The following is a 27781-nucleotide window of genomic DNA, read 5'->3' on the forward strand; positions in this document are numbered from 1 at the left end:
ATAGATAGGTTCAGATCAAGCCTGGGATTCCCCATAAAAAAAGATAGGTCTAACACGTACTTTACAGAATTTTGAGGATTTTTAAAAAACTAAATATTTTTATCTTGCTGTTGATTTTTAGGTGGTAGCTGGTAGGTATCTCCCCTCAGGTGTCGTAGCTGTATCTCTTCCACCACCACAGTCCCTTGTGCTCTTCCCTCCTGGTTTGACTCCATTTCCTCCCCCTTAGAATTCTGAGCATTTAATAGAAAAGAGCCATCATCTCAGCTGACATAAATTCGGCCTCTGTTTTTGCCTGCATGCATGCTGAGTCTTCTCTAACTTGGGAGAATCTGCACCATGCAGATTTTGTGGAATATTTGGGCTGAATCTCACTCAGGTGCAGGTGGCCAGGAGGCTAAGAGGAAGGTGGAGGGAGCTGTTGGAAAAAGCGCCTTCACGGCTGAATCCACCAGTCCCCCCCCCACGCTTCTAAACAAGGGACCCAGGAATCCCTGCTGATTATGACCCTTAGCGTGTTTTGCTTGGCGCACTTTTTGTTGGTTTTTAGCATATCAAATGTTAGTTGCTAGTTTTTAAAAAGTAGGGAGATTCATCCAAAATTCAGGATATGTGGTTTCTCCAGAAAAAAAAAAAAATCAGAAGATGGGTCCTCCAGTGCTTCCCTGCTGTGCACACTTCTGTTCCTGCGGGCCCTGTGGACCTTGAAGTGTGTGGCTCCTGCTTTCAGTAATGTAATAGCTTCTATTTTGTGGACCTACCCTGGTGGCTCAGTGGGTTAAAGCACAGCATTAAGTAGCTAAAGCCACTTCTGCCCGACTTTGATCCCCACCTTGGAAGTGAGCCACATGGCACAGCAGACCTCTCCTGACCGCCCCGCTGCTCCCCTCAGCAGTGTACCTCGTCAGTCGGCCTGTTCTGCTCCCACTCTGTCTCTGGTGAAGCCTCTCACCGCCTCTGCACCTCTGGCCTGTACCGAAGTTCTGTATGCATAAATAAATCTTTAAAAATCTTCCATTTTGTGTAAATTACTGAGATTTTGCTACCTGAAATTCCTTTGCATTTTGAAATATAAATGAGAAAGAAACAATTTCTGGTTTTCATATATATTTTCATTTTGCAGATTTCCATCCTCTTCATCCCTTTAATTGACTTAAAAAAATATTAGCAGTGCTGTATAGGGTCATTGGGTACTAACACTAATTTTAAAAGTGCCATATAGCAGTCATGTGTAGAGGATGGAAATCAGTTCAGGTTTGCAATTACTCTACTTATATAATAATGATAATTAGCAGCTCCTTAAATTAAGGCTTCATATTTTATGTGATTTTTATTGCTGTCTAATCTGTACTATATTGAAAATTAGCAGGATTTTATGCCTTTGGCTTATACTAGTTAAATGAATTGCTCACAACTATTATTAACATAAGCAAAGTGAGAATGATAGGTTTTTGAATGTTAACAACAAAATACAGGGTAGACATGAGTTAAAACGTGCAGATGTCTTCATGCCTCAATCCATTTAAAAGTACTGTAACTCTGCGGTGTCATCCCAGTGCCGTATTTGTGAAGTAAGCCTTATCAGGGTAGCGCTGATGTCTGAGTCATGATACACAATAGCATGTTTAAAAGACTATTTGATTAGTCATGGATATGCAAGACTAATACCTTGAATCCTAGGTTTTGTGAATTATTGCCAATTATTTTGAAGTTCTGCAACCTTATACGTAATTTCTTGTTTCTAGTGTCGTCTGTGTTGGGGGAGATGGATCTGCCAGTGAAGTTGCTCATGCTTTGCTCCTTAGGGCCCAGAAGAATGCTGGGATGGAACCAGACCACATCCTGACGCCAGTCCGAGCGCAGCTCCCCCTGGGTGTGATACCAGCAGGCAAGGGAATGAATGGCCATAGCCCTTCAGCAGAACTTCTCCTCCTAGCTTTCCTTGACTCAGTTTCCAAGCTAAGTAGCGTGCACAGAGTTAGATGCAGCATTTGAGTCTGAAAGACTGAGGTTTGGCCTCTCTGCTCACAAGTGTGGACTTTGGACAGATTATCTGATTTTCTCTGAGCCTGGTTTTTCTAATACATAAAAGTGAGGTAACATATATAATATCAACAGTACTATAAGGTTATTATAGTATTAATTTAGATGGTAGATACAGAGGGTTGAATATAGAGTATTGCAATCAATAAATGGTATGATTATTATTTTACCTGTCCCACAAAAGTAGAATCATCACTGAGCCCAGTTAGGTTGCTCACAAAATGGAGTAAAATGTAGGATTCCCGACATCAAACTATAAACAGATAATGTGGAGAAATCCAGAGAGCCACCTCCTCACTAGCGGGGTCAGAGCACGGGAGGGCGAGGCTGGGCTGTGTTTCTCTATTTACTACTGTATCTCTGCAGCTAGAGTAGAAGATACAATAGTAACTGTCAAAGCTGATTAAAGGCACGAATGGAAAGAAGACATTATAAAATAAATAGCACTTAAGTTAGGCCTAAAGATGGGTAAGATCTGGTCTGAAGAGCAGGAGCTATTTTCTTGGCTGCAAAAGTAATAAATGCCAAGGCAAAACCCAGGAGGACTGAGGAGCAGAAAACAGTTGGTTTGTTGGGTGATAATGACATCACAGGAGGCCCAAGGAACAGTGTGACTGCTGGTGCCCGAGGACTGGTACACAGGGAACCTTAGGAGTTTCAGCACAAGGGCATGCCTACTGGGTAGCCCTCCTAGGGGGATTCTGAGGGGAATGGAGTAGGACAGAGGGACCTGAGCTCCAGAGAGAAGAGCTTACACCAAAACTGTGGCCAGGAAAGAGGAAAGCATCTCCCACCAGTTTATGCTGTTTGGCAAGTCACTCCTTATTTAAGCAAACAATAGTGAATATGATTCTTTCTTTCCATTTTAAAAATATCACACATTATTACCAATATAAGAAAAGCCAAAAAAAATTTCCTTCTGGAAATAGGAAAAAATACACAAGCTGAAAAAAATTAATTTCATTTGATAATGTTCATTGATATGAAATTCAGTATACTTAGTATTGTTAAATTGGTTTAAAAAAAAAAAAGACATATGGGTGCCCTTTTAGAGTATAGTATTTTTCTGAAGCAAGGATTTAAAGGAAGATGGATATTGAAATACATGCTGATCAGTGCAATGTTTATAGTGTAAACATTTTAATGGACTTTGGGTAGAAGACAGCAAAATAATTCCAGGTAGAAGAGAAAATAGTGCTGTGGCCTGTGTCCCTGTACTAACACTGTCTATAATGTGCAACTTTTGAACAGCTCTCTTCCTGCAGAGTGGATGTGCTCAGGTCACTGTTTCTCTTCATTAATCTGATGCTCCTGAGGTCACCTGCTCACGGCCATGCACCTAAAGTGCAGGGATGTTGTCCCCATGAGCATGCATGTAACAAGCACAGAGTGGTTAGCTGCAAAAAACGGGTGGTTATTCTTATCTTTAAAAATTTCACTCAGATTTTAGAGAGGAAGAGCACTGGATTTTATCATCATTGCAATTTTTAAGCATATCTTATTTTGAAAGCATTTTCTATATACGGTGGATATATTTGCAGAAATGCTACTTGGACACTTTTCTTTTGCAAATACAGCCTGTTGTTGATGTATAGTATCCAGGCTACTGATTCCATATAAATAAGGAGGAGGAAGTTCTATGTGGGATGTATTTAATATGAGGACTCTATGCCTAGTCAGGGCTTTGATAGTCACAGAATGGGAATGAGAACTAAGCAGGAAGTTTCCCAGCTAAACACAGAAGACAGTCTGCCTTTGAAGCCATTTACCTCCTGGAGAGAGACACCCAGAGGGAGAGTGTTTAGTAAATTACTCCACTGAGCCAACAGACTAAGCTGCTGAATTATGGTCAGACTCAAATGGATCAGATGTGGGGAAGCCTGTATTTGAACTGCTGGCCATTAGCAATGGTGTTTGTTGCTATGGGAACTGGTGCTAAGGAACTACACTGAGAGATTCCGATTAAATGGGTGTTGGGGGGAAGCTAGGGGACATAAAAATAAAAAAGCAATCCAGTTGTTGTAAAACAAGGTTCAGTCCACATACTGATGGCTATGAACCATATATTCCTATAGAGTTTGCATAAATAAATTCATGCTTTCCAATTAATTTGGGCAGAATAAAATATTGCCAAGGGACTGTTAATTTCTATGATATTTCAGGCAAAGAACCAAAGTGTAGGTGCAGTTTTCATGAGAATTTTAGATATGCTTGACTAGGAAGTCATTACATCACATTTATCTGTTTGGATGTGGGAGACATTAACGGCCTTATGAATATTCATGGTGTCTGGTTAATTAAGTTAATTGTTCTGCAGAAGTGCTTGCACTTCCAAGGACATTTTTTTTTTTCTTTCTTTCTCGTTGCCTCTGTTGTTGCAGCCCGATCCCTTCCATCAGTCATGCTTCACATGAAAAGCTCCTTCTGCCCTACTCCTGGTACTTGGCACCTTTTAGCAGGTCTGGGAGGTGGTAGGTGGGCAAAGTTGCTGGTAGCATTAAGGAAAATAACTTTTCAAGCTAATTAAAATGTTTACCTTGAAGTAGAACATTTATAGCTTTGGGAAGGATGCTAAAATTATATAGTTGCTTATGTGAGCAGTATGTTCTTTTGGCATGTAGACATCTTCTCAGATAGAGTACAGTTTCCTGAAACAAAAACTCATCTGTTAGCTTATCCCAACAAAAATATTGAACAATCAAGTTTTACAATTTAACATCCATTTTTCTCAGGAACTTTTTATTTTAGAATGTAAAAGACTGGTTGAAGATGATGATATAGGATACTCAAAATAGATGAGTGAAATAATTTTCTGATGTGTAGCCATGTCTGTCTTCACTGCCAAGTTTCAGGGAATTAAGGACAGTCTGCAAAGTTGAAAAGCATGAGATGTAAAAAGAAAAAGCCATCATTCTGTAAGAACTTGTGCTTGGGCATACTAGTGCATACTTCAGACTTGCTGCAGAAAAAAGAGGTTTTATTTTCTTGAGTCATGATATGTGTCATTGTCTATTGCACATGACAACATTACATTGTTTTATAAATAGCATTTCTGGAGCAGTGCTTTTATGATCTCCTCTGATTAGCCATGGTAATGGGGGAAGTGTGTTTCATGGACTACTGTAATCCATCGGTCATCCTAAATATCTCTCTAATTGCGTGACCTACTCTAAAACCTTTACCATAAATCTGATTGTGAAGTAAGATAGATTGATTTGTTTCCTCTCTTTTCTGTATTCTTTCCAGATTAATTAGAATTAGATAGCCAAAGGACAGGCAGATCATGGCGGGGGTTGGGGAAGTCAGTGAATAACGTCGAAGGCCTAGATAATTGACTCCTGGATAAAGATCCATTGAAGAGCAGACTTCTGGACCACTTACAAACCTTAGGGTGGAAGTGAATCACTATGAAAACTTGCTAAACATGGCCATTCTACTCCTGGATATTCCAGTGCAATGAGTTGGGGGGGGGTAAAATTAGCATTTTTAACCAGAACCCAGATAACATAGCTGGTGCTGCTGATCTCGGGATCACACATTCTATAAAAGTGCCTCTCCAAGTTACTGTGCATATACTATCAACTACAAATCTGCTAAAATTCAGACTCTGACCCAATGGGTATGGAGAGGCATCTGTTTGAGTCAACATAGTAATAAGCACCCTGCTATTGCTATTGGGACTAGACTGTATTCTGAGAAAAGAAGAATCAGAGCCCAACTTCGCTTTCTAAGAATCATTGGGTACCAGCTATCAAATTGGCTAGTATACATTTTTGTAGTGGTGTTAGTACAAATCTGGAAATCATTCTTAGGTAGGTCCCTAATTAATATTACTGTAATGACAGTTTTGGCTGATAATATCTAAATTGCCTTAGCTTCTCCAATTGAGTAACCCAAACATCTGTCTGTCCAAAGTCACAAAAACTGAATAGGTTATATGTGGCCACATAGGAATGTGCCTAATCAATCCAGGAGCCCAGCCTCTGCCTTGATGGGATGGTACATAACACATGCTTTCAGAGCTCCTGCCTGTACTGGACTTCTTTCTTGTTAAGAAAAATTATAGTTTAACTCTTAATTTTTAAGTCCTTTAAATCTCTTATCAATGGCAGGGACCCCTGGTATTTGTCCCTTTACCCTAAGATCTCAAACACAAAGATAATAGGAGCTTGACTTGAGAGAGCTCATTCCCTCTGTATGTTTGGTAAAAACAAAATAATTTAACCTTAACTTATCCTAAAGATTATGAAAATAAGATCTCTGGTTTCAGTACAGATCTTCATACAGTAGATATTATGGAGTTATTTTTTGCATCAGGGATATCATTTTTCAGAGAATAGAGAGGATCCATACTTGGATGAAATGTTATATTAAATTTTATTAGCTGTACTTAACACGTCATTGTATTAGTGCTTATGGATTTTTTCCCCGTAGTTATTTGGGTCTCTCGTCTATAATTGTCTGTCTCCGCTCTGCAGAGTTACTCTTCTGCTATTGGTGCTCTTTTTGGTATAGCAGTGGAAGCCAATATATAAGGATGGAATAGACTCTGATGTGGCTAGGATTTTAGGAGTAGGAGGAAGAAAAACAGACATTCCTGATAGGGAAAACTATAAACAATTTCTTAATTTTTAAGATTTAAAAATTAACTATGATTCAGGGGCCATCTAATGTCTAAACTGTAAATTAGGCTTCCATCAATTTTCATCTGCCATTTATATAGTGATATTTGTACAAAATAACAAATGTTTAATTTAAAATATAGAGTCTATTGATTGCCTTTGTTTTAAAATTGATTTGCAGGCTCCACTAATGTACTGGCACATTCACTTCATGGAATTCCTCATGTGGTAACTGCAACTTTGCACATTATAATGGGTAAGAATTCTCCATAGGAGTTCATGTTCAAATTTTTATTGTATAAGGACTCTTTTTTGACAAACTTATCTAAGGAAAAAGAGGTTCTTTGTTTCACAGAGCAGAAAAAAATGTTAGACTGAAACCAAGAGTTAATAAGATAAAGCTTACTATTTGGAATGGCTGTGTTCTTAGACTTTAGGCTCTGTTAGCAATAAATTTTTCCTTAATCTTGCTAGAAAAAGTAGATCAAGAAAATCTGTGTATACTATTGAAGTATAACAATGTACCAAGATCTAAGGGTTAGAATTATTATTGAAAGGGAAAAAAAATGACCACAAAAACCCTGTTTTTGCATGTCCACTGGACCTTTTATTATCCCAGTTGGTGGTAAGTATTTAAGCACAGATAAAGTAAAATGGAAATTTATTTATACCTAAGTTTACTTAGATATTTATTTAAGCTTCTGTATTCGCTGCTTTGTTTCTTCTCTTAGTACCTGAAAAATGTAGAGATGGCCATTGAAATAGTGTAGGACCCTGCTATAGGTTATATGTGGCCACATAGGAGTGGAGAAAAGGCAAGGATACTTGTTACATAAAGTAGCTTGAGATTCTCTTCTGACATTAAATGTGCTCTTCTGCAAGCCATCTCCAGCCCTCCTTTACTGGCTGGCTGGCTGACATGTAACTTAATATTGAAGGTCACGTGCAACCAGTTGACGTCTGTACCTTCAGCACCACTGGCAAGCTGCTTCGATTTGGGTTCTCAGCTATGTTTGGCTTCGGTGGAAGAACTTTGGCCTTGGCAGAAAAGCATCGATGGATGTCCCCTAACCAGCGAAGGGATTTTGCTGTAATTAAAGCTTTGGCAAAACTTAAGTAAGACTTTCTTAAACCAAAAGTTTCATATCACAGAGGCAAATGACTGTTTTAATTCATGTACCTGATTTACAATATTGCATAAGTTTCAGGTTATGCTTAGCTATCTGTATGTATTACATTACATACAGTTTCCACTCGTCACCATAATTGCCTCCCTTTACTCACTTTGCCTACTATCCTCTGGTAACCACAGTGTAAGCTTTTTCTCTGTTCTTGCTTTGTTTCTTTTCTCCCATATGAGTGAAATCATCCAATATTTGTCTTTCTCCATCCGTCTTATTTCACTTCACATAATTCCCTCAAGTTCCATTCATGTTGCAAATGGCAAACTATTAATTATAGATTTCGTTATATTTTAGGCCAGAAGACTGTGAAATATCATTTTTACCACATAATAGTTCTCAGGATTTACAAGAAAGGTAGGCAAAAAGCCTAAAGTAATATAAACATATCTGCATGTTTCTTTAAGAAATAAAATTTGGTATAACTACTAGGCTTGTGATCTTTGCTTTTCTAACATACCAGTGAGAAATATGGATGGTGGAATCCTTAGCAGGCCAAGTAGTGTTTCTTATGTCTTCAGAAACAATCACTCACTCCATTCAACAACTGTTAGTTCCTACATTACAGATACTCTGGATACAGTGAGTCAATGCAATATCTAGATAAGTAAAACCTGTAATAGTTTGGTCTACTGTAGCATACAGATATAAAGCCACACAATGGAAAAACTCTAATATTATAATCATTGTTGCCGATGTTACCGTAAGTAAAACATGTTATAATGAGGTTCAAAGATTTTGCCTACTTTCTAAGAAAATATTTAATGTATGTAATGTTGTGTTCTCTAATTTTCTCATATTTAATGGATGCTACTTCTGTGTATGATTTTTTTCCCAATTTTTTGGTTTGTTTTAGGGAGGCACAGGGATCTCCCAAACCTGGTAAGTATAAAATGATCTTCTTAAGAACTGAGTCAGGCTCCATTGAATTTTGCTTTGTTGAGGGAAAATAACTGATAACTTCATTACCTTTAGACTATAATGGTCACTGGCGAGTGGTCCAGGGGCAGTTCTTGAATATCAGCATTATGGCAATCCCTTGTCTGTGCTCGGTGGCACCTGGAGGCTTGGCACCTAATACCAGGTTAGTAGCATTTTTATTGAATTCTGGATACTTTTCTATAAAGCATACTACCCTCTCTCTTGACCAATACAGAATTTTATGTGGAGGTATTGTCTTTGTATAATTAGAGATTTGTCTTCAGAGTAGGCTGAGAACAACCTTTAAACTGGAAATATTGACAATTTTCATGTTTCAGGATCACTATGGTTAAAATAATATTCCTTGAATTAGTGATATATTTTATTATGTTTTGCCTATATACCTACTTTAATAGTGTTGAGAACACTATTCTATTTTGCTATTTCTATGACTGTTTTCCAGTTTTAGTGCAGACATAAATATCCTTAGCATGAAAAGCACATATGTAAGTATACTTGATAATTTACAAGGCAAAGGAAACATTTCAGTTATATTTACTGTAAATAGTGGTATATATAATGTGAATCTATTGCCCACATTATCTGTAAAATAAATCATGATCTGTTTTATATAATTTTAATCTACAAAGCCGATATTCTGTATCTTATATATTCTTTTCAAGCATCTAGTCGTTATTGGTCTAAAATATTTCTCTCCTACTGCTATCAAGAAGTGAGGAAAGGACCGTGAATATTACTATATATTCAAAATCTAGATACTTTTTCTGGAAGTGGAATGAAAGAATAGCTGATTATTTAACATTATTTAAAGAACGATTTTCAAGTTTCCTATAAAATATTTAACCAAAATGATTGTCAGCAAACCGTATAGATACAAATTTTTTCCTTGGCAATTGAAATGAGGGAAATAGATTCATATGTACCATGGTTCAAACTAAAGCAGAAAAAGTAGACTTCAGACTTTGATGGTAAAAATCCAGATGCCAGAAAGGACTATTTGAAGCTTGTGTGATATTGTAATTGAGCTTCAGCCCCCCACCCCAACATACTCCCAGAAATCTGATAATGTTGTACCTTACTAGCTGGTTAACAATTAAAGAGACTGTGTTCAACATAACTAGGTAATGCTTAGCTAAGCCCCTTCCCCTGACACATGGGAGGTGGTCTGCTCTTTTGTTTATTCTCCAAGCTAAATCAGATTGATGAAATTTTCAGAGAAGGATAACTAGAGAATTTTTCTGTGGGTTGCAATCATGTGTCTTATTTTTGCATGATTTTACTGAGTCTTGGCTGACCAAAGAGATCTGAGTGATTCAGGATAATTATACCAGAGATAATTTTTCTTCAATTATAATTTACTTCAAAATATCTGTCACTGATAGGAACTAATACTTATATTCTAAGATTAAACATACCATATACATAAAACATTTAGAATAGATCCAGAAACATGAGGTATGTTCTCTTCTCTGTGTGCTTTTGAAAAAGTCACTGATATGTGAGGTCTCCATTTTTTTCTGCTAGAGTAAAATGAATGACTAGAAAATCTTCAAAATCCCTTATATCTCTAATATAAACTTTGATCAAATGGAAAGAGCTCTTTATGTCATTGTTACTCCTAAAATAACTTTACATTTTCACTGAAATAAAGTTAGAAGTGATTCACATGTATTTATATAAGCTGCCTTCTAAAGCTGGATGCATTTGTGACTGGCTTTTTTGGCACTAAATCACACCTCTAATTTTGCAGTCTCATGTATTGTGCCAAAGAGTTACATAATATTAAATGCCCAGTTAAACTATAGCCAACTGGCACTGCATGTTTGCTCTAATGCATCCATCCAAGTCCACTTTGACTTAGTGTCCCATGTCATCTAGACCTAACATAAGTAATTGTTTCAGTTACTTTAGATTTTGGAAAGTGTTGAACCATTTATATTAATTTTACATGTTGAATTTCGAAGTAAATAGATTTTAAATGCTATCTTGATGTTCAAATAGGGTACATATTAGTTTGTGTTTATAAACTGTAAAAAATTGCTGAGGAGTCAGTTGCTACGACTGATTTTAAAAATACAGGAAGGTTTAATAATTTTAGATAAATATGGTTTAGGCTGTCTAAAGCTTCTAATATTTGTCAGGAAGAATGAAATGAGAATTTCTAATATGATCCCTTAATGAAATTTTTACTATGAAAAAATTCTTAATTTCAGATTAAATAATGGGAGTATGGCTCTTATAATTGCACGAAACACTTCTCGATCAGAATTTATAAAGCATCTGAAAAGATATGCCAGTGTTAAAAATCAGGTAAAATTTTTGTTATTTTCTTAATGTTTTTCTGTGATACCTTCATCATTAATATTAGTGCAGGTTAGCCTGTTTTTAGGTAGGTGTTGATGTTTATATACATGCTGTTTGCCATTGTAAAAATTACTGAAACCTGAAATATTTTTAGCCTTCTTGATTTTATGGCAGCAAACTTCCTCAAACATCTAAAGTTGTTTCACTTTGTGAAACAAGACTTCATGAAACCCAGAATATGTGGCAACAGATTATATTGTCTTATGGAATGTGTTTGAAGACATGCAGTAATTACTTACACCTAGGATCCATCTCTAAAATTTAGGTCTGTGTCAATATCTGAAAGGGTGAGTCTTAAAGTATAAAATCTCCCATTCTGTTCTCTGCAGATATATGCTATTGTTGCTCCCAACTGCAGAGCAGAAATTGAGGCATGTCTTGGCCTCTAGGTAACCATGGAGTCCAAATCAGGGCCCACCCTTGGTTAGCTGTGCGTTTATAGTTTCACAGAGCAAGTTTCAATGACACATAGTATATTTATGTCAAACTGTAATGTATATGACTTGAGGATTAGTCCTAACTATAAGTGTATATTCCTACAAAAGTTACTTTATAATACATTTTTTTAAACTAAAACTTCCCTAAACAAATAAGGAATTTGAAATTTTAAGGTTACTTTGTGCAGAGTGGTAACAACCAAACTATCTTCATGTTCATAAATTTAGACCTAGGTGGTTCCTAAATTGCATTTCCAATTGTTAGTTTTACATCAGCTATACTAGTTCACACATTAATGTAGTCAGTGGAATATATAAATGTTCTATACCAACAGGCTAGTATTAATCAATTACTAAATTTAAACAAGCCAATAAAACTTTCTTCCTGAAAACAAATTGGGGGTGGGGGAGAGGTGGTACAGATCTCTAGTCATGAGTAAAATTTCATAGCATCAAAAACAGCATTCATGTTGCAGGAGAAAGCAATGAACTTGCTTTTGTTTTATTTAGTTCAGTTTTCCATTTGTTGAGACTTACACGGTTGAAGAAGTAAAAGTTCACCCAAGGAATACCAGTGGGCATGATCCAGAAGAGGAAGATCAACCACAAGAAGTTGCTTCAGAAAAGAATTTCCCTTGGAATGTAGATGGCGATTTAATGGAAGTTGCATCAGAGGTCCATGTTCGGTGAGTAATTGCTTCGCCATTTAGATGGCCACCAGTAAGTGACCTTCTTGTCACGATGAAAATTGTTTTATAAACAGATTATAAGTAATCCTGTTTGGAACTTAAGCAGAGCTACAATTTAATGTCCCAAAATCATTCAACCTTAACTAATATTTTACATACACTTCAACCTACTTTGAACAGAAACAACTTTACTTAAAAAAGGGACAGAGATATTCTTGGTAAGCATAATGAGTCAATCAATGGGTAGAAAAAATGTAGGGGTGAGTTCTATAGCCCACTAACTGTGAGCTTGCTCTAGACACAATTGGATTTTAACAGACAGAGAAGCTGGTTTAGAAGGGCGTATACTACTAACCTTTAGTGCTAATTTATCAGGCCCTCATTTTTTCTGATATGTAGCCATTTCATATATTGCCATGGAAATGAATGCAAGGTACTGTTAGAATCATGTGTAAAAGATACATGCATGTAAAATAACAAAATAATTAATCTTGTTTTCTCTATAGACTGCATCCAAGCCTTATCAATCTTTATGGAGGAAGCATGGAAGAAATCAATGATTCCAAAGTAACATGTAATTGTTTATAAGATAAAAGTGCTGATTAGTTTTAATATGAAAAGAAAAAGGCATACTTTTAACTATTTTTATATTAAAACTTTGTAGAAAATTCCAAAGGCAAATAAGAGTTCCTTCTGTTTCCAAGATTTGAGTTCAGCACATGTTACCAAAATTTCAAAATTATACATTTTTTTTTGAAAAATATATCAATACTTGCCAAAAAAACGTAATTTGTGAATATCCTCTAAGTTAAAGATGCTTCATGTAAACTACCATTTTAAATAGCAGGTAGGAATCTTGCCCTGAAAGTCATGTTCTCTGATAATTTCTAAAATGGAAAATAATCACACTTAAGTTTCCTCAGGGCTCATTCTTAGAAAGAATGTTCTAGATTTTAATGGAAAATCAAACCATTCTCCTGACAGACATCTAACTTTTCCAGCCACCAGTCCTAGACCACACATCGATCAACTTTCAGGGAGACACCTCCTGCAGAGACTTTGCCCTTAACCATAAGACTTCCCTCTGGTCATCCACATAACAGGCCCATTTTCAAAATTGTACATAAGGACAAAAATATATCCATATGAAGATGAGACTGCTTCATTAATAAAGCAAAAGAATTTAAAGAACCCTTATCAATATCTTATACATTGTAATTTACATGAACTAAAGCCTGGTCTTCACAGTTTTGCTTTTTAAGAAAATGGCTACTACAATAATATTTAAATATAACCTACTATATTTGTATTTCAAATATCAGCTGAAGTGCAATATTTACAACATTCCAGAGGTTTTTATTTTTTTGGTGTAGATTTACTCCTAGTTATCTTTCATAAAAATGGTATCAAAGACTTACACCTAAATGAACATTCTTTAAAAACTTCTGTATAATATATACATAAATAATGTAAAACCAGTATATAAATTTGCTCTAACTTTTTCCTCAATAAAGTACATGATTTACAGAATGCTAAATAAGTGTCTTTTAAAACAATGACTTCTTTATTCATTAGAAAATTTGGGAATAGCTCTTACAATCGCAAACATTAATTTCAAATGAACCAGAATGCAATGCAGTTACCAAGGCAAGACAGATGGTAAGTAATTTCTTTTAAAGTTTTTCTTGAGGAATTACCTTGAATACTTTAAACACTTGTAAAAGTTATTTTTGGGATATATTAAATATTACCTTTGCAGTTGTTTTTTCAGCATAATCACCATTTGGAATTTTTGTTTGCCTTTAGACAAAATGGTGAGTAAAAGAATCACAGAAATATAAGCAAATTCACATTTTTTGGTAAACATTTTCTTTAACCTGAGGTTTAGTTCTCTCACTTTGAAAGAAGTCTTTAATCATCATCATTTTGACTCATCACATAACTCCAACTGTTTCTTTTTTCTTCTTCTAGGATAGTTTTGTACTGTCTTTTAAAGAAGCCAGCCTGAAAATAGCATTGCATAGTCATTAATATGTAGTTATTTAGTGTCCCATGTGACCAGTGAAAAAACATTTGTTATTTATTACTCTAGTACATCTCATTTTCAATTATTTTTCAAAACTATTCTACAATTTAAACATTTGTTGAAAAGAGGTTATCTTTTTAAGAAGGTATATTTTTGTAGAAAGATTACAATATTGAAATTAAGAGGAACATGAATCAGTGCATAAGCATTTGCTCTGAAAGCCACAAATTCACTTTGAGGAAAATCAAGAATAGCATTTAGAGTGCTTTAATATTGATTATGAAAGACTTACCTTCCACATGCCAAAGGAAATCAATAGAAGTAAAAGAAGCCCAAGCAACAAACTACTTGACAGAATCATTATTTTGAAAGAACGTTTGGGTCTTTGATGATGTATTCCTTCAAGCAGAACCTACATAAATTAACCAACAAACAAGCACTACTTTTAAAACTTGCTTGTGTTTCCTTTCAAGTACCCCTCCACAACCCGGCAATCTTGATCACCCAACCCGTTCTTCCACAGCTATGACTTTGTTCCATGGTTCCACTCCACCTTACCAAGTTTACCTACCAGAGGAGCTTTGTCATTCCCTCTTGCCAGTTTCAAAAAATGTCACCTCTCAGTAAAGATTATTTTCTGAGATATTCAATACATCATATATATATACAACCTAGCAATGCTTTTTACTACAATTTTAAAGTTTCATTTAAAATGTTGTTCTTACTTGTGCAACATTCTCTTCCTTGCTCAGTTCAATAACTTTAGGATTTGGCTCTGGAAAGGCTGTTGCTCTTATATCAAGCTTGAGTGCTAAACTCTCATCCTGTTTAATATAAGAAAGATCATCAGAGTGAATTGCCATGCAATTTCATTGAAACCTGTTGAATTTTTATTCTCAAACAAAATATTCTTTGATAAACATTTTCTCAAATTTGGGATTTTTTTTAAATACATTTAATACTATAATGTAAAAATGTGGTACAAAATTAGCTGAAGAGCTCAGAGCTATCTAATACATAGACTGTAGATTCTTAAAGAGGGCTATAGCATTCAAACATTAAAATTACCATGTAAACTGTAATATTTTGAGAGAAGATGCAGAATTTCAGGGATGAAAATAAATTACATTATTTAGATTAAAAGTGCTTGTTTTCAAAAGGGATGATTTATCCCCTAGATATATTCTAGGGGAGTTCACATACAATATTTCTCAAAATACTTGTGAAAAAATACATACTTAGGAGGGAAAGTCGAAGTTTTTCTAAAAAGACTTATTAGTTTGGAAAGAACTTTAAAGTCATGTGAATTAATGTAGCCAGTTTCTTTGATTTAATCAAATTCTCAGCTGGATATGCTTTGTGAAATAAATCTAAGTACTCCATAGCCTATTGCCTATTTTAGAGTCTTATCTGTCATTGCATTCAGAGGTGAAATGGTAAGTAGAAACAGTTTAGATTTCACTCCATATTTATTTCTCCTAAATGATTTGAGTGCCTCCATGCATACCAGTCTACCTGTAACAACGTTGAAGTTGTAGATTCCAGCTGAACTTATTCATACAGTTTTCATTTTATTTTAAACTTACCATTTCCAAAAGGTATGGTCGGCCTTCCAGCTGAAAGTGAACACTGGCTTCTTTTCCACTTTCCATTTTTCCAAAATTGCATAAGAAACTTAAACAATATGGATCAACTTTCAAGCAGTACTTGAAAAAAAAATTCATTATTTTATGAACTTAATTTAAACATAACACTAAAGTAGTAATCTTATTTTACTGAGAAAACTGAAGGCTACTCAGATGAAAAGATCATCATAATGTCTTCACCAAATAGACATTTGTTATACAAATAATTCAGCAATATAGTATAAATTTAACTTGGGTCTATCTAAACCCTGAAAGTCATCTGTTCTTCACATGAACAAATGTTACCTATAAAACAGTGAATACTATATAAAACTGAAACTTACCAGTATTATCTTATCAGTCTTTGAGAAAAACATGAATGTATCTTTCACCTTGTCTATTATACTTTTTTGTTGTTCTAATGCACACTCTCTTTGATAATTCTTAAAATGGCATTCTCCAATACTAGTCTGTAAAGATAGAATGGAAAGAATAAAAGCATGTTACAAGTTTCAGTTGCTTAATTATCTTTTTTAGACTATCTCTGAAATTGTGAAAATATTGATAGGTTTGTAGGACACATATTCAAGGTCTATGGCAAAATTTTAAAGTTGAATATAGACTCTAAATATGTCTTTGGCTTTAGACACAAATTATTATGACAGCATATCTAACCACTTCAAGAAAGATTTAAATATATTAGAACTCAAACCTCCTTAGCAAACTCATTTGTTGATTGAAACAGAAGAGGTAAACACAATTCTAATGGAGTCAATACTGGCTTTTAAGTAGTGACAAAAACATCCCTTTAAAAAAAGGGTGATGTAGTATTCAACAATAGTCTCTAGAATTAAGGATAATTCCACCAATTACATTACTTCCACTGATCCATATCACACAATAAATGTACTGAAGATGGTGGAAGCCTCTTATTGTAGACTTCATTGTAATCCTGTAGTTCTAGTACAATCGATAGAATTCAAAATATACGCAGTAAGTGGAAGGTAAAGTCAGTGCTCAGAAACACACGTGATTGAAAATAAGCAAACAGAAGAAAGGAAAATTTTACCTGGACATCCAAAATGTTGAATAACTTGTGGGCTTGGGGCATAATTGCATTTGGTACTACTATCTCCACACTGACATTTGGAGCCATGCTAGGGCCCATGTTGATAACCTGATAAAGAAAAAGGTTTTCAATACATCAGTTAACTTTTAGTCAAACCTCTATGATTGCTACAAACACTGAGTACAGTCTGTAGTGAGAAGCTGTGCTACAAAGGAAGACTATCAAAAGTTTGCTAATAATTTCAATCTCTAGTAATTCCTGATGCTTTTCTTTTGGTAGACATGGCCCAAAATGTCAGGCACACAGTTTATTGCAGAAAGTCTTAAACAATAACACAATTTTGTATGATAATGAAGCTAAAAACGCATGATCAATTAGTCATAACTAGTCACCAACTAAGGAAAGAGCTAAGAGCCTTTATTATATCCAAGATGAAGGTTAAAGAAGGATTAGACCAAAACCCAAGTGCTCTAATTCCTTTGTTTACTTTTCAGTACAGATTGATTTGGTGAAATCAGTGTGTAAACTACATGTTAATTCAGAGAACTTCCAATTCTAAAATCAGAAAGCTATAGTTACTGGATTTTCTCTACAAGTTTTTACTCATAATGACTGAAAGGATCAACATTTCGTAATTGCTAATGTAGAGATTGCAGCCCCCACCCCCATAACAGAAAATGAGCCTTATAAGAGCTCTAAGAGCTTAAACCAATTTAAATAACATAATACATATTTGCAATCATTTTTGAAAACATGACATGGGTGAAAAGTGTCCATAGCTTTGCAGCAGGTTATAGTGGCAATAGGCACTCAGACCTTCCTGATGACAGCATATCTAGTTAGCTTACAGCATTCTTTACCCTTGTTTATCTAATCACATTGAGATTACAAGAATGCCATGATTGGACACACACTAGATGTTTCTCTGGTTGCATTCCACCTGCCCCCATTGTAACTAGAAATTAACTAAAGACACTGTTAATTTTACATTAAAAACAGGTTCTCCAGAGTTCAACTTCCATGGGGCTACAGCAGAGTTTGTGGGAACATCAACATGCAAGCTACATTTTTCAGCACTAGGGTAATAAAAACTTGAATATACTTTGAGTCTCAGTAGGGCTTCAAGGTCACTATTTCATAGATAGACTAGATCTGGGGCAAGCCCAGGAATTTGTATGTTGAATAAATACTTCTAAAGTATTCTGAAGAGCACTGCCTCAGCAAGTAGCATGTACTTTATCAAGACTCATGCATACTCTGGAGATTCTTATATACCTCAATCTTTGGACAGTACTGTTGGTTCCAAAAACATTTTTGTGGACATCATCTATTTACTAATCATCAGTATCCATGATGCACCAAAAACTGTTTAAAAGTAAAAAGTTTTAAATTAATTCTGAGTCAGAATATTTTACTTCTGGATATGGTAGTCCTCTACTTTTCAGTATTTTTTTTTTTTTTTCTAAAAGAGAGACAAGGTGGACCCTGACTGGAAAAGCTGAGGTGAGTGTTTCTTTTACATGTCCATGTAGAGGCTTGTGTGAAGCTAGATCCAAGGAGAGGGTCCTGATCTGTACCCAGAGACGCCTTCCCCGGCCTGTCATGTTTTCGCCCTGCATCTCTAACCAATGTAGTTTCTTCAGTAAATTTGCCTTTTTAGGGGTTACCTCTGCTCCTTGCTCTTTACAACTTGCATTGTAAAGGGGTGAGCTTGAGTACAAGACAATTGAGAGAAAAAAAAAACAAAAACAAAAACAAAAAAACAAAAACAGAATCCCAAGAAGAAAGGCTGTGAGTACACTTTTCCTTTCTACAGCTTCCTCACAGCTGCCATCAGGGTGGTGATTACCCCGACTGATGGACGCTATAATGAATCAGTATTCCTTTAGCCTTTTACAAATAGCAAAACAAGCAACTTACATGAAAAGTGAAGTTCATTTTCTCTTTCACACATGTTTCTGGTTCATTTTCTTCCTTTGGTCCATACACAAATGAAGTTGGATTTATGAATCTGATAAGAAAATAAAATTGAATTTCATCTTTTCATTTGATGAGGTATTACAAACAAGTTTGTGTCTTTAGACTGGAATATAGTATATATATTAAATATGTCATAATATAGAGTATGGGTTTCTCATAAACACCTTGGGGTACGTTTGGTTTCTTAGAGGAACATTTTAGTACGTAGTAACATGAGAAAGCCCTGTGCTGGGACAAGCGTGACAGCATCTCCTTGCCTGTCCAGCAATGCCTGGTCCATTCAGCTTAGCATTCCTTCCTTCTTAGTCCTTAAGTGATTTGTATAAATTTGGTAATTATGAGAAAATCTGTTTTTCCTAGAGTTCCAGTATATCCCCTATACCTTCCTTTATTTTGCCTATAATTAATTAATTTCTTCACATTCCCTTATTCTTGCTAGCTACTTATGAGTGAACCCCAAGTCTTGGGAAACAGTCAAACACTAGTGAGTATTTGTTAGAATACAAGTTTGTCACTCTTTAGATTGTGGGTAAGACACATACATTCAGTATTAAACCTCAGGAGAGATTCTTCTAGAGAAATAGTAGCTCATATTTGACAGGTAATATTAGGTAATATCAGATTAGAAACCCACTTATAGGAAAGCAAAACAGGAATTAGAAATATTCAGATGGTTTGCATTTAGGCTGTTTCATAGTTGCAGCATATGCCTTGCACAAAATAAAGACTTGCAAAATGGAAAAGAGGACACGCATAAGAAAATCAAGCAGAGAAAGTGAACAAAACAGCATCTACCATTGGCTTGTACTTGTTTATCCCACTGACTTTGAGTCCTACTCCCTGCTGGAATGGCTTTCTTTCCAAACCCTTTGCTGGTTCAATCTCACACACTTGATACTTCATTCCATCAGTTTCAAACAGATTTTTTTTATAGTTTATTCTATCTTTAGGTGTGATTTATATTTAGAGCAACAAGAAAGCTCATCTTCTATTAGTACTATATTTTGCTTTTAAAATGTGATTTCAAACAAACTTGGGGTTCACTCATAAGTAGCTAGCAGGACAGGGAATGTGAAGAAATTACTTAATCATAATTCCCAGTAAAATCATTAAAGTTTTCTTAACATCCCATTCATTCATTCACATTTGTTCTCGAAACAGAAGAATTCACACCAACAATTACCAAAATCATGAGTCATTGAAGTAGGCTTTGGCACTGTGGATGAAGAACTCCAAATTAGGGAATAAGGAGTAGAGAAGTCACTTGCAGCTGCCTCTTATCTTGCAATCTATTTGGGCTGACACAGGTTTGGAGGGAGGTGATTTGGTCTAGCCCCTACAGCTTTGAGCATCACTCGTGCCATTTTCAACTAGTATGACCATGTAAAATGCACATGACCCACATGCCATGTGGATGAAAGGCTTCCAGGACATTGCCACTAAGACATCTATCCCAGCTGGCACTGGTTTGACGTAGTCTACTTGATGATTATGCTGTGGATTACACTACTAAGGAGCTAATAAGCAATGGACTATGACATCAAGGTAATTATGAAACACAGTAACAGCATAGGGTCCTTTTAATTCCTTTAAAAATTATTTTTTTAAGTTGTTTCAACCAACAATTTTATTTAATAACTGCTTTCAACTGTAGGTGAGGCCTCACTATCTACTTACCCATGAACACTGAGCATAACCTCATACTTGAGAGGAATTGCTAAAGTCACTTTATTTTGCTTCATGTTGTCCTTTTCCCCTTCATTTTCACTATGAATAAAACAAAAATGCACCATATTAGAATCCATCCAGCACATAAATCATCTTAGAAATCATTACTACATCTCATGTAGACCTAACACATCTGCAATAATGCTTCTTTGGTGTTAGAAGTAAAAGCAGAAGTGGTAGTAAAAAATTTTAATGGCATGGCTGTAAGAAATTTGTTCTCATTATTTAAATTGATATTTACTCCCATGCTGGCAGATTGTGTGTGTGTGTGTGTGTGTTTGTGTGTAGGTTTCTTGACTCTTGTAAGCAAAATTTTTTTGCTATAGAGAATAGAACACAGGTTCATGGCTCCCTTAAAGTCCTCAACTCCTCCCAGGATGAGTCCACTTCCTTTAGAACAATTATTTTTAACAACAAAAGATACCAGGTGGCATGCACTGTGATGTTAAGGTCCTCTTCTGCTCTGCTCAGTGAACTTGCATCCAGGAGAAAGCTAACATCTATCTGTAAGAACACACAGGAAAAGCCCCGGATTATAATCTACAGTGCACATTTTATAATCTGAATTAAAAAATTACTTTTTTGTATCATCTTGTGGTCTGTGAAATGCAGAATCAAACTATGCTTTTATAGCCATTGACTAGTCCCTATATCAGGAGCAAGCTCCAGGGAAGCTGCCAGGTTTGTGGCAATGTTAACGCATCAGTGTTTCCACAAGTGATAGTCAGAGACAAAGCCTCTTTTGAATGTATAGACAGGCAGGTCCAGACTGACAAAATTAGAGATGCTTTAACAACTTGAGCGAGGACTCTTGCCAGAAACACCTTTTTGTATAGCAGAGGTAACATGCCTGGCAGACAGGGCCACCTGGGGTGGGGTGGGGGAGTGTTGCATAAGGGTGAGACATGGAACTGAATTGTGATTGACACATTCACATGCCCATGTTGACATAAACATGTCTCTACCCCCCTTTGAACAGTGCACGTTGCCAAGAAGGTAAACACAAGCTTGAAGGTCTCCAGCCCAATGCTCCTAATTTTATTTCATCACTCAGCTATTTACTCCAAGTAAAAAGTTGTAAATTTGTATTCAGCTTAAACAGGAAAAATGTTACATTCTTGTTACTAAAAAATTTAGATGCTAAATGCTTACCTTTGATAGATGATCTACAAATACGTAGCCAACACTGCAGTCAAGGTTCACTAGGCCAGAGTTGTCTGTTACTTCACAACTTATTTGCTTCTCTTCCTAGAAGGAAAATTAAATCAACTGGTTTAGGTGGGAAAGGAACAAGAATTTCTTAACATAATTCAAGGGTAGTTTTTGGAAAGAAGATCATCGCTAAAAAATTTACTTTCCTGAAAGATGATTTTCTTTTTTATTTTGGGTATAAATAAATGACAGAAATATGTGTGATTAGCTTTATTCTAATATTATACATTCCCCACAGAATTATTCTTGACTTGTAGTTTTCATCCGCATTTGTACATTCTCTATGTAATCCAAGGCCTAGTTCCTTGAAAAATGAGACAAGGAATTCGTAAGCTCCATTTCCCATTGGTCCTCTTCTGTCTAGGAGGTGATAATGTATTTAAGGTAACTGTATATAACAATTAACAATATGATACATGTAAATTCAATACATATATACTCAAATATTCAAGGAAATATACCTTTGTATGTGTATAGATACAACTTTCCTTGAATATTGGTTTCTTCTTACTGTTGCAAATAGGACACAAATAATCTTAAGAAAAAGGGTAATAGATATTTATCTGTGAGAAACCAATGGCTTTAAATGCCCGTAGTACAAAGGAAAGGTATCTGGGTAAATGATGGGTAAGATGATAAAAGTAGAGAGACTCAAAAGAGAAATGGAGGCTTTTCTTTTTGAAATTCAACTGCATTAATATCTGTTCAAGCTTATGAAATACCATGATGGATTTGCTCATGACTGAGGAGAGAAGTGTTATTTCTTTTCTTTAAGTTTCCAGGAAGAGAAAAACTTGTTCTGCAGTATATCTGACACCAGGATTTCAGAATTTGTGGAGGTTGGCTACTTCTAGTATATTGGAGCAGGACAGACAGTGTAAATTTAAAATGCAAAGTAGTAACTGGAAACCCAGTGGGGCAGACCAACAGTGGCTGTATAGGGGTATAATCACAGCAGCAAGTGAGGGAGTGCCAGTGAGAAGAGCAGTGGCATTCAAGCAGCTTTTTGGACAACTGAAAATTTTTACTCACAGCACATTGGAGGCAGGTAGTTGAATCAGTCTCGAGGAAGTTAATCCCCAAGGAATTTACTATTTGATCAGGAGCATGGAGGACTTTCAAAGTAAATGGAAACCCAAGTAATAAGTCTGAGTCTTAGGACTAACACCCAGGCATTCATATTTCAACTTTAAGTAAGTTACACCACCTATATATTTTTAAATAAAATACCATAGTGTCATGCTCTCATGGTTTTGGTTTGTTGAAGTAAAGTAGTTTTGCATCATTATATCTGCTTTGAGGATTGAGGGCTATAAATTGTCCTCTCCAAACTGTGTTTTCACCCCCTGCCCACCACCAGTGCCCCAACAATCCTCCACCTTGTTTCTACAGGTCCCTTTACTCTCTCACTCTCCATCTGGTTGCCTAAATTTCAATGTGATGGTAAAAGTTTATTTTTGGTTTGGTTTTGCCTGAACCTTTGCTTCATTTTCCTGTACTCCACAGGTTAAGTGAGATAATCTTTATTTCCCTTTCTACTTCTGACTCATTTCTATTAGCATTATCCTCTGCGGTTCAATCAGTGTTGTCGCAAATAGCAAGAATCTGTCCTTTTTCACAACTGGATAGTAATCCATCACATATTTTTTTTACACACACACACCCACTCACACACACACTATTCTGATCTATTCCAGTGTTGTTGGGCATTTAGCCTTGTTTTTGATACTTACCAGAGCTAGAATCTTAATGAAGTAAAGACCTGAGGGCACTCTGATATGCAGAGTTGTTTCATATGCGTCATCTCCGGCATTAAACAAGGATACATTCAACAGTAATGTCTTCATACTTCCAACAGCAAGATAGGTTTTGTTTTCATGTGGCCTAAAATTAAGTAGTATTTAGTTGTAGCTGGGAAATAAAAATCCCTGGGGTATTTGTCCTCAAATAAAATACTAATTTGGAAAAGCCATGGAATAACCCCAAGACATTAGATGAAAAAAAAATCATGTTAAACAGAACTCAGTTCCCGTGGTTTTGATATATTTCCCAAGACAAGGCTTTTAAATAGCTACCAATAAACAATTCCTGTCTGTTTTACTTTGTTCCAGTTTAACTTCCTGCTTGCTGTAATTTTAAGATTTTCTTCATTATTTCACAGTATATTTTCCCTAAAAGCAAAGCACAATTTTTTTTCCCTTTTTTTTACATCCTTCAATAGACAAACTAGCTGCCACAGAGACCAAGAAACTAAGGGCAAGGAGGAGGGGAACAGAGGGAATGAGAAGAGGAGACAGAAAATTTCCATCGAATTAGAGAACTGTTAGGTAGAAATGAGCCTGTTACGATAGAGGACTACTGTGTATAGAAAGCAAGTCTAACTAAAGTGTGTTGGCTTGGAACTAATTTCTTAAGTTATACCAATAATTAGACCAACAGAATTGCAGAAATGCTTCACTGTTCTGTGTTTTAGGCAGAGCAGAATGCTGTAAACTCAGACATAAGTTTTGGCTCTAACCCCAGTTCTTCTGAGAGGAGGGCTCACTTAGACTCCGCTAGCCTCAGTTAACTCATCTGTAATAACAATTACCATTCGGTGAAGATTTGGATTACTTATAGTCCAGGAAATTCTCACAACACAAATTTATATTAGGAACTTGAGGTTAAAGGAATTTATCCAAAGTCCCACAGCTAAAATGCTGTCCAGTATTGAGGCCACTGCAAAACTTTCCCCCAACAGTTCATTCTCCCTATTGGAGGATTAGAAGAAATGAACACTAAAGAAAACTTTCAGGTGATAGCATGTTATGACTCTAAGCTTTCCTCAAAAATGGGTGTTTTTAGGTATTCAATTTTAGAAAATGAAATTAGATAAACCAGAGAAGGATGTGATTAAGGACCGAGTTTAAGAATGGGTTTAAAAATTTATGCTTTTATGCATTACTTGAAGATTCAGGACTGAAACACTAAACATAAAGGCTCCTGTATAGTAAATCATTGTTACTTTGATGCAAAATAGCCTAAAAATGTTTCACGGCAAAAACAAAAGTAAATGAGTGTGATTGTAAGTGAGCTGTGATGAAGGGCTCCAGGAGGCCAGGGCAGGATACCACTTTCACCTAGGGTGGCAAAGGCACGTACTATCTTGCTGTTCTCTAATTCTTATTACACAGGGTGAGCTGAAGGAAGTTTTTTTTTTTTTTTTTTTTTTTAAAAAACAAACCTCTAAATTAATAAAACTCTAAATAAAGCAGTTAGGTTCATGATTGAATTTGCGTTAATTTGGATTATACCTGTAATGCTTTATTTTTCAAATCTTTCTCCAATCCAGTTTTCATATGCCAGAGAGGGTCACTTTGCAGAAAGCAAATGAGCCTGTTTAATATCCTGCAGTGCCTCAAGATAGAGTAACTCTGGCATGACAAATGAGGCTTTCCAGAGCTAGTCCCAGCCTCACTTTCCACTGCACTACTCACTGGCTTGCAGACAGGTATATCGAAAACCTATTCCCAACAACTCCTCTACTTTAACATCTTTCCTCTTGATGCATCTGCCTAGCTTACACTTGTTCAAGGCTCAGCCTAATGGCAACATCAAGTTCTTTAAAGTTTTACACTTCACACATACTTTTTACCCAGCCTAGCTTTCCACTAAGCAAAGTTAGGTAGTGGCTTCTTCCACAATACCTCGGGCAGCTCTATAATGCATTATTTTCACAATCTAATTTTTTCTCACCACTATAATACGTCATCCTGGAGAGATGCTGGGTCATTATTATTGTCATTGTTTTCTCAGTAGCAACAGAGTGTTAAAAAATGCAGTAAGTGTTTACGTGTATCAAACATTTAAGAAGTTCGGTTGGCACTAAAGGAACACATCAGAAAAACGGGGGAAATTATCGGATACACATTTGCTAAAAATACTGGAAATTATAATTATAAATTCTGACAAATTATAGTCAAGTTTATCTGTTCTGTGATGATATACAACACTAAGATAAGGAACACCTATACTGCTCAGGTGATCTGTACCCAGCCCATACAACCCATGTTTTAGGAGCAATCCAACTACTAACCAATATTCATGGTAATATTCATGATATTCATGGTAATATCAGTCATGGAAAAAAGTATAGCTTTTGAGAGGTGAAATTATTAATTCTTATGAACATCAGAATATGCACAAAGATTACAATTTTGGGAACATTTCTCCACCTTTATGCCTCTAATATAGCTGAAATTGAACAGTTTTCTTAAAACTTAAAAGTTCTTCTCCTGATGTTTCCCATTTTCAACTTCCTCATCAAGGCAGCACACAAATGTAGAAAAATGCAATATCCTAATATACAACTTGGTGAATTTTTAAAAACTGAATACACACAGGAAATCAGCACCCAGATGAAGGAAAACATCATCAGTGCTACCGGTGCCCTTCCAGTTGCTGCCACACCTGCCATCTTGCTCTTCCTGGTACAGACTGGCTTTGCCTGTTATTAGTATATATAAATGGATTCACAGAATATGTCCTCTTTGAGCGTTAGCTTTTCTCTATTCAAGATTATAAGTGTACGATCAAACTATATCAATGCATACAGTTGTACATTGTTTATTCTCTTTGGTGTATTTATCCTACTTTGTAAATATATCACATATGTTAAATCTATTCAACTACTAGGAATTTTGGCAAGTCTGCTTTGCAGCTATTATCGTTTTTTGATGAACACATGTGTGTAATTCTGTTGGATCAGTTGCCCTATCTGTGAGCAGAGTGAACCTTACAGTTCTTTAATCCAGAATTTCAACCCAGATTTTAATGTCTTAAAATGTCTAAGTTGGGCTAATTTTAGCAACCACTTTAAATTATACTGACAAAGTACATATAACTAACAAAACATACCATACGTCAAGGAGCTATATTTAAAAGATAAAATGTTCTGCTGCAGAGAGTAAAGCAAACATACTCAGTGAGCCACAGAGTGAGAGTTCAAAGATTTTTGCCTAAAATCCACATGAATGGGATTTCAGACCTCTGCTGGTTATGGGCTGACTGGGTGCCACTATGACAGAGTGGCAGACACTAACAGAGGAAGACACTGACATCACCAGAGTGATGGAAGACACTAACATCACCAGAATGGAAGACACTAACATCACCACCCCACAAAATCTAACATACTTACTACTTGTCTCCTCATGAAGAATACTCCTTACCATAGAGCAAGCGAGTATCATTAAACAATAAGGCCACAACATTATTACTGTATTTAAAACTCCATATTTTGACAGAGTCTTCCTTAGTTCATGCACTATAGAACACACCATTAGGAAAAAGTGCCCCCCAGACTGAGTTCTTTGACTGATTCTCAAGACACTAAGAAGAAAGAAATGAAAACATGTTCATTCATAGGTAGCTTCTTTAGCTTCAGATCTCTGGATTTAGATATTACTTCTTAAAGGATGTTTAATACGCAAAGCAATTATTCCAAAGCTTGGTTATCATTTCAAGGTGAAATCATTAGACCCTCCATAGTTTGCTGCTTCTCCCTACATTTTAGGAGGTGGCTGTGACTTCTTCCGGTGTCGAAAACCTTTGTGTTACGGTAGAAGCACATCTGCTTGGTAGCTCTGTGTTAAATGGCAGAGAGAAACACGTGCAACACGGCTGTCCTACATTCCCCCTACTGTTCTATAATCATGTTACAACTAACGGAACCTAAGAGGTTCTAAAAGTAAACTTCAGCTTGACATTAAAGTTTAATTAAGACTTGTAGAAGAGCTGCCTAGAAATAGACATTTATAAAATATTCTGGCTTGGAACCAAAGCATTAGTCACTGAACACCTTTGGGAAAGAAGTTGGCACTTA

The 27781-nt window shown here is 35.9% G+C and overlaps 2 protein-coding genes across 2 annotated transcripts in view; one reads left to right on the forward strand and one right to left on the reverse strand.

Annotated features, from left to right (window-relative positions):
- The window catches only part of CERKL (ceramide kinase-like), a 95333-nt gene extending 81171 nt beyond the window's left edge, over nucleotides 1-14162 (forward strand). Inside the window, exons 5-13 of the mRNA XM_004674473.2 lie at nucleotides 1746-1888; nucleotides 6847-6921; nucleotides 7604-7781; nucleotides 8144-8203; nucleotides 8703-8728; nucleotides 8822-8930; nucleotides 11002-11098; nucleotides 12100-12275; nucleotides 12785-14162. Coding sequence (XP_004674530.1) covers nucleotides 1746-1888; nucleotides 6847-6921; nucleotides 7604-7781; nucleotides 8144-8203; nucleotides 8703-8728; nucleotides 8822-8930; nucleotides 11002-11098; nucleotides 12100-12275; nucleotides 12785-12866 — 946 coding nt within the window. The 3' untranslated portion in view covers nucleotides 12867-14162. The remainder of the gene's footprint in view (nucleotides 1-1745; nucleotides 1889-6846; nucleotides 6922-7603; nucleotides 7782-8143; nucleotides 8204-8702; nucleotides 8729-8821; nucleotides 8931-11001; nucleotides 11099-12099; nucleotides 12276-12784) is intronic.
- Nucleotides 14163-14166: 4 nt separating this feature from the next.
- ITGA4 (integrin, alpha 4 (antigen CD49D, alpha 4 subunit of VLA-4 receptor)) overlaps nucleotides 14167-27781 on the reverse strand; it is a 68481-nt gene continuing 54866 nt past the window's right edge. The window contains exons 18-28 of the mRNA XM_004674474.2: nucleotides 23652-23802; nucleotides 21859-21954; nucleotides 21131-21210; nucleotides 20656-20745; nucleotides 18919-19009; nucleotides 16999-17106; nucleotides 16274-16399; nucleotides 15891-16010; nucleotides 15030-15128; nucleotides 14597-14716; nucleotides 14167-14282 (exon numbers count right to left, since the gene is read on the reverse strand). Coding sequence (XP_004674531.2) covers nucleotides 14190-14282; nucleotides 14597-14716; nucleotides 15030-15128; nucleotides 15891-16010; nucleotides 16274-16399; nucleotides 16999-17106; nucleotides 18919-19009; nucleotides 20656-20745; nucleotides 21131-21210; nucleotides 21859-21954; nucleotides 23652-23802 — 1174 coding nt within the window. The 3' untranslated portion in view covers nucleotides 14167-14189. The remainder of the gene's footprint in view (nucleotides 14283-14596; nucleotides 14717-15029; nucleotides 15129-15890; nucleotides 16011-16273; nucleotides 16400-16998; nucleotides 17107-18918; nucleotides 19010-20655; nucleotides 20746-21130; nucleotides 21211-21858; nucleotides 21955-23651; nucleotides 23803-27781) is intronic.

The sequence above is a fragment of the Condylura cristata genome, unplaced genomic scaffold (genome assembly GCF_000260355.1).
Source record: "Condylura cristata isolate star-nosed mole 26May11 unplaced genomic scaffold, ConCri1.0 scaffold00002, whole genome shotgun sequence".
Classification (NCBI taxonomy): domain Eukaryota; kingdom Metazoa; phylum Chordata; class Mammalia; order Eulipotyphla; family Talpidae; genus Condylura; species Condylura cristata.